We start from the raw sequence: 6,813 nt of genomic DNA on the forward strand, positions 1-6,813 counted from the left end.
GGGGCGGCCGCTGCCTCGGGCCCTGCGTGCCCTTCACCGCCGTGGCTCCCGCCGCACGCCGGGACCTGCTCCCTACGGCCTTTCCTCAGGGGAACCTCAGGTGTGTGAATGTATTCACACTGCAGTTTAGTCCCCAAAATTACCCATTAGTGGCTTGGTCTGAAATCTCGCACCCTGTGGCGGTTCTCCCAAATCCACAGGTAGGCTCTTGAGGCGGGGGAGGAAGGGGGAAAGAGCCTATGCACTTTCTATGTCTCTCCTCAGACCTAGCTCGGACTTCACCAAAAAAAGGAGGGAAGAGGGAGAAAGGACTCGAGCAGCACAAAGGTAGATCGGAAGTCCATATTAGTTTGGAAATGGTCAAGAAATTCCAGGCACGTTTCTCTCTAAATCCCTGTTAATATTCAAAATTGTATTTTCAAGTAAAAACAAGTTTAGAATTTACCCTTTGCTAATTCACGGCTGAATAATCTGCCCAGGGCAAAGCAAACTTTAAGGAAAAAAAAAAAAAAAAAAAAAAAAAAAAGGAAAAGGAAAGAAAGATGCTGAAATACTGTTAGTCATGCAAATAAAGGCTTCTTTCAGCACATCACAATATACTCCGGATTCGAGGGGAGGAGCTGCAACCCGTTAAGGGCGAGGAGTTTTTGTTTTTGTTTTCATTTAAAGCTACAAAACAAATCCCGAAATGTCTTAACCGCTCTCTGGAGACACCCGTCCTTGCAGGCAGGCGGTCGGGGAAAGCTTTTTAGCTCGCGGTACACACAAATATAACCGGGATGGGGGAAACGATGGAGCTCGCCGTGGCGGAGGGGACACGGAGGGACACGGCCGTGCCCCTCGCCGCCGTCGCTATCGCAGCACCGTGCCCCCGTTGCCGCCCGCAGCCTCCTGGCAGGGTCGCTCGGTCCCTGTAAAATCGCTCCGGGGTGCCCGCCGAGCCGGGGAAGGCGGGGGCGCAGGGGCCGCGCAGCGCTGCGAGCCCCGCGGCGGGACAGAGTGCGGGGCCAGGAGCCCACGGGGAAGGAGTGATTTTCCGTGGCGAACAGAAACACCGACATCGCTGGGTAGATAAGAAAATGGAATACTGTATTTGATTTAGAAAGTTTGTACATATAGATAAACACGCAGTTAAGGAAACAATAGTTTAAGCGTCCTACGTGGAGTTTAAGAAGAGACCCCCCAAAGCTGCTATGAAATACTCAAAATAGCTTTTGCATAAGATAACTACAGTTGCACCCTAAGCTTTTTTTTTTTTCTTTTTCTTTTTTTTTTTTTTTTTCTATCGCTGAGGTCCCTTTTGGAAACCTAGCACGTCAGATTTTGACAGCTAAGTTTGTGCAAGGAACACCGAGTCAAGGAAAATAAAAAGGAGAGACAGAGAAAGGGTGGGAGGGAGATAGAGAGAGGGGAGGAAGAAAGAAAGAGGAGAGCAAATATCATATACAAGCATTTCTACACATATATTACAAACTGGGAAAATGACCGCATCATTAAGATATACATAATTCATATAAAATTTTGAAATAAAAATAAAAATCTGTTACAGTCATAACTATTCTTTTTCCACATTTATAACCAGTACCCACACAGGCAGTGACAGAAGTGTAGAAAAAAAGGTGCTTACGAATAAAATGATTGTCTGCGGAACAAAAAAACAGAAAATTGCATCTTGGCTGAACCATCACTTGGACTAAAAAAAAAAAAAAAAAAAAAGAAAAAAAAGAAAAAAAGAGAGAGAGGAAGAGAGAGGAAGAGAAAGAGAGAAATAGGACCAACAAAAAGGCGATAAACTTTGTTATTTCCCTCTTCAAGGAGTTCCTTTTAATTTTTTTTTTTATTTTTGATTTTTGTACAAATTCGATCGGAGTTTGCATTTGTTTGTCTGGTTTCTGTTTGTTTTCCTTTACTATAGAGAATATTTTTTCCCAGATACAAATTTAATCATCATCATCATGCAAGTGGGTGAAATGCGTCCATGGAAAAGCGCAAAGGAGAAATCGTGCTTGTCCTAAAAAGAATACAATTGTCACTTTTGCTTTGTTTTTTTTTTTTTTTTTCCTTTCTTTTTATATATATAATAATTATTATTTCCCTCCCTCCCCCCCACCCTTCCCGCTGCAGCACCAGCGTTTGTGACTGTTGAAGTTTTAGCTCCATCTCTTGGTGGTGGTGTTGGCTGACGGTGGTGGTGGATTCTCTGATCCCTGTCTGTTTGTTTGCTATTATGTTTGGGTCGGGTTTGGCCTTTTCTTTCCTCCCAGCTGTGTGTGTGCGTGCATGCGTGTGTGTGTCCTGATTCTAGGTTGCCTCGGTTTGTTTTGCTCGGGACGGGGAGAGGGTGCTTGGCTGTTTGGATTTGGATTTTTTTGTTTGTTTGTTTGTTTTCCGATATCATACATCACATTCCGAGTCGCTGGAGGTTACCGAGAGGATGGAAGTGCCCGTCTCGGCTCTTTCTGTCAAACTGGAGACGCTGGTGGTCGGGCTGGCCGCCGTGGACGGAGACTCGGCCGAGCTGTGTGTCGGGCAGCCGGGCTCTGCCAGCGACCGCATGCCGCTCTGTCCTATCGCCTGGTGCTGGAGCCTGCATCGCGCCGGGAGACAAAACAACAGCACAGCCCCGCTCAGACACCGGGCGCGGCCAATCGGACGGCGCCCGCCCGACCCTGCGCCCTCCCGGGGACGCCCGCGCCCGGGGCCCGGTCCTGCCCGGAGCGGACCCTCCGCCGCAGGGCGCAGTCCCGGCCCGGCCCGGCCGCTATCCCGCAGCGCCCCGCGCAGCCCGGAGCGGCGGGGGATGCAGGGCCGAGCCGTGAGCCCGGGCCGGGCCAGGCCGGCCCGTGGGGACGGAGCCCAGCGCACGCACAGCGACAGGGCCGCGGTCTGAAACGGGACGGGCGCTGCCCCGCGCCCGCCTTCGGAAAGGACGAGCAGCGCCTTCTCTTTCCCCGGAGCGCCATTCATTCATCCCCTCGGCACGGCGGGCCTAGGAGAATCCTTGTGTGGGTGAGCCCCTTTAACACCGCGAAAAGCTTCAGGGAGCGGTCCGTAGCGGGCAAGAATCGTACTGGATCCCCATTTTGTGCCCTAGCTAACACCCGCCCAAATAAATATTTCCCAGCGCACAGACGCTCTGGGTCTGCGGTAGCGAAGCAGAGAGGGTCCTGTCCCAGGGACACGGCGCTATGAATAAAATAAAAGAAGGAGAATGTGGAACACAGCGCTTCTCTCTCCTTGAATTTAAGTCCTTTTTTCATCTGAAAGCAATAATCAGCTTTAAAGTGTTTGTTCTTTCATTGTCAACGCTTAAGGAAATATTACCTTTGAATTTATTTTTTTTAAGAGGCAATAAATACTTTTTAGGCTCCCTAGCGTATTGTAAATATTCCTCTGGGTCCTTTTATTCCACTCAAAACCCAAAGAAAGCCTAATTCAGGGAAAAGAGCTAGAAGTCCTGGACTGAGCAGCCAGCCTCAACCTCTAGCGCCTAGGATTGCCAGTTTGCCAGTGTGAATCAAAACACACTCTTTGCTCAAATGTTTCTCACCGGGGTATTTTTTATTTAACTTCCTGCAAAGAACACAAAAAACGTAGCCAGTTTGTTCTACATTTCTCATTATTTTAAGTTCAGCGTCTTTGATTTTTCTCCCATTTAAAAAATCCTGGTGCATTCATCTGCTGTCAACAGCGTTGAGGCAACAAAAGCATCCGCAGGCAACTTCTGTTTATTTACAGTCCTAAGCTGATCTGTTTTCCATTTAATGGAAATTAAATAGCCAGGCACTTTTAGGTTGCATTTCTCCTACAGAATCTTTAATCAGTAGCACCAGTGCTATAATTAGGAAGAATTTAAGAGACAGCATTTATAAGAAGGAGTTTTTGTTTACACGCTTACAGTGGTAGCGAAACTTAAATTGAAATAAAACCAGTGTGTCAAACTAGATTAAGGATCCATTTCCATTTGCAAAATAACTTTTACGACAGTAATGAGAAAGAAAGAAAGCAAGCAAAAGAAAGGAAGAAGGGTGCTTCGCTTTTTTCATGGCAAAACAGAAAGGGAAAAAAAAAAAAAAAAAAAAAGACACCGAGAGACACGAAAACAAATAAATGCAAGTGTAAATGCACAGAAAGCACAAGACTAGGAGGCCAGGTCGCCATGTGGTGTAAACACAGAAATGGAAATGCAGGGGGGAAAAAGATTCCCGGTCTCTTAAATGTTTTTTGTTTGTTTGTTTTTTCGCTTCTCCATGAGCCAAAGAGCTCTGGGGTACGCCTGTGCTGGTCCCGCTGCGCATGCAGAGCAGCACGAACAATTGGAGCAGAGCCGGCGGCACCGCCGAAAGCCGCTCTGAACCGCACAGCCTGCCTCGGCCTGTCGGCGGGGGAACCGCGCCAGGGCCCGGCCAGGCACAGATGCCGGCAAGCCGAAAGCCAAACCGGAGCCCACCGACCCGGAGCCGCGGGGCTTTCCGTCCCCCGCCCCAGCCGCCGCTGCAGGGAGGGAGGGAGGCCGGGAGAGTCGGGCGCTGCCCCGGCCGCAACCGATGCGCTCCGGGCACATTTACACACGCGAGCCCGCGGAGCTGCCCACGCCCGCCGGGAGCCCCAGCCCTGTCCGCAACCCGGGAGCCCGTAGGAAGCCGGGGCAGGCTTGGAGGCACGTCAGGCAACTTTGAGCCGTGCCTATCCCCGTCGCATCCCCGTGGCTTCCGGGAGGAGGGCGACCCGCCCGGCGGGGGAGCCGATTTCTCCCCGGTGGAGAAGAGAAGGAGGAGAGGCGGAGGCGCGCCGCAGCCCGGGCGGCTGCCGAGCAGCGGAGCTCGGCCCGCAAGGTCCCGCCGCCCACCTCGTCCCCCGCCTCGGAGCGTGGCACCGCAGCCCCACTGACCTGTTTTTAGCCGCCGCCGCTCTGTCTCTTTGCCTTCGGTTTTTGAACCAGTTGCCTACTTGCGTGGGGGTGAGCCCCGTGGCCTGAGCCAGTTCCCTTTTCTTGCTGGGGTTGGGGTAAGGGTCCTGCAGGTACCACTCCCTCAGGAGGCTGCGAGTCCTCTCCTTGAAGCAGTGCGTCTTCTGCTCGCCATCCCAAATGGTCCTGGGCAGCGGAAACTTCTTCCTCACCCTGTATTTATCAACCGGCCCCAGCGGGCGACCCCTTAGCTTCTCGGCCTCCTGGTAGTGCGCTTCGAGCCACATGGCCTGCAACTTGCCGTGGGACTCCTTGGTGAATTTGTGGTTCTCCAGGATGTGGTAGAGGTCTCGGAAGTTGCCCGTGTGGAAGGCCACCACCGCCCGGGCGCGGAGGATGGACTCGTGCTTGTTGATGGCCTCGCATGCCCCCGGCGCCACCGGCAGCGACCAGAGGAACCTCCCCAGCCTTTCTATGTCTCCAGTCTCCTCCAGCGTCTCGCAGACGCTGGCCACTTGCTCCGGGGAGAAGTTGAGTGTGGGCAGCTGAAACATTGACAACTCTTCGTGGGGTGCCCGGGAGCTGCCGCCTCCACCGCCGCCGGCACCGGGGCTGCAGCCCGAGCCGCTGCCGCTGCCGCCGCCGCCGCCGCCGCTGGCGAGAAGGAGGGAGCGGTGGTGCGGATCGGCGGCGAAGTTTGGCAAGAAGAAATGGGTGGGATAAAGCTCTAGCGGGGACCTGAACACCATGGGATGACCGGGGAGAGGGGGAGATAAATCAAGGAGAAAAGAAAGAAAGGGAGGAAGAAGGGAGGAAAGGGCACACGCACCGCGCACGCATCCACACCCGCACACGCACACACAGCCACATAGAGGCACGGGGGCACACACACTCACACGCACACGCGGGCACACGCACACGCGCGCTCACACACACCCCACACCCCACACGCACACGCACTCACACACACCCGGCCCCGCGCCGCCGCCGAGTCAGGATTCAGTGATTCAACAGCGATCGCCCTAATGACAACAGCCTCATAATATCTCCCCTAAATCCACAGTGAGTGCAGAGCTGAAACATTTTGTTTCGCTTTTCTATTGGTCTTCTGAGTGTCGTTGTGGCGTTGCCATGGCAGCCGCTGCCAATCACTGTCAGCCCTGCCAATCATTACGGAGTACGTAAGGAAGGTTTTTACCACTTCGCCCAAATGCACGGGGGGGAGGGAAGCCGGGCGGTTGGTGGAAAAGCCTGGTTTGTTGTCTGGATTTTTTTTTTTTTCCTCCTTAATCTTTGCAACTCCGAATCTCAGCACTTCCCCTTCTCTCTGTCTCTCCCCCCTCCTTCTCCACACCCCTCCTAAATAAGGGATCAAATAATGCGAAAAGCAGTGTGCACATATTTGTTGAATGGGATGAGCAATTAGAGGGTGGAATATTATTGTGATCTTAACGAGCCTCGTTAAAGCTAAAGGAGATATGGGGGAAAAGTAAATGGGCCAGGCTGGGATACACGTTCGGATAAAGGGCTCCTAACTGAGACAATTTACACATGATTTGCACGTAGTTTCACTTCATTCTGCCTATCTGAGCACTAATAGTGCCGGGGAAGAAAAGAAAGATGAGATCATTAGACCCATCCTCACGCCGGTGACCCTCCCAGAAGCAGGCACATACAGTACAGGCTGGGTTTAGCCCTGGTTCACCGGAGAGTCTCTCCTCCCCTCTCCTGCTCCCTGCCCCTCTCCGCGGAACGGGGGATCCGCTGCCCGCGCAGTTCCGCGGCCGCTCCGCCGGGAGCCGCCCAGGGCGCCCAGCCTGGATCCGCTCCGGCCGCCCGGCTCCGCCACCGACCCCGGCGGCGCCCCGACCGCTGCCTCCCCCGTCCCACTCCTCGCTTCCACG

At 53.0% G+C, this 6,813-nt stretch overlaps 1 protein-coding gene across 2 annotated transcripts; it reads right to left on the bottom strand.

Annotated features, from left to right (window-relative positions):
* Positions 1–1,068: 1,068 nt before the first annotated feature.
* On the bottom strand, positions 1,069–6,181 carry SIX3 (SIX homeobox 3). Of its 2 annotated transcripts, XM_086878394.1 has the most exons (3): positions 4,892–6,181; positions 2,401–2,587; positions 1,069–2,011 (listed from the first exon to the last, which is right to left on the bottom strand). In XM_086878394.1, exons 1-3 carry the CDS (start codon positions 5,656–5,658, stop codon positions 1,910–1,912), a joined length of 1,056 nt encoding a protein of 351 aa, XP_086734520.1. In that variant the 5' UTR covers positions 5,659–6,181; the 3' UTR covers positions 1,069–1,909. The 2 variants fall into 2 exon arrangements, with proteins under 2 accessions (XP_086734520.1, XP_086734519.1); XM_086878393.1 differs by lacking the exon at positions 1,069–2,011 and having other exon boundaries at positions 2,215–2,587; positions 4,892–6,180.
* Between the last annotated feature and the right edge of the window lie 632 nt (positions 6,182–6,813).

Source organism: Cyanistes caeruleus, chromosome 2, assembly GCF_971803275.1.
Source record: "Cyanistes caeruleus chromosome 2, bCyaCae1.hap1.1, whole genome shotgun sequence".
NCBI lineage: Eukaryota > Metazoa > Chordata > Aves > Passeriformes > Paridae > Cyanistes > Cyanistes caeruleus.

Excerpts from the sequence above, each read along its gene's own strand:
- SIX3 (XM_086878394.1), bottom strand. The coding sequence starts at position 5,658 with ATGGTGTTCAGGTCCCCGCTAGAGCTTTATCCCACCCATTTCTTCTTG. Across the intron at positions 2,588-4,891 it reads GCGGCGGCGGCTAAAAACAG|GCTCCAGCACCAGGCGATAG; the intron begins GTCAGTGGGGCT and ends GGCGCGATGCAG. Across the intron at positions 2,012-2,400 it reads CCAGCGACTCGGAATGTGAT|GACAAGCACGATTTCTCCTT; the intron begins GTATGATATCGG and ends TATTCTTTTTAG.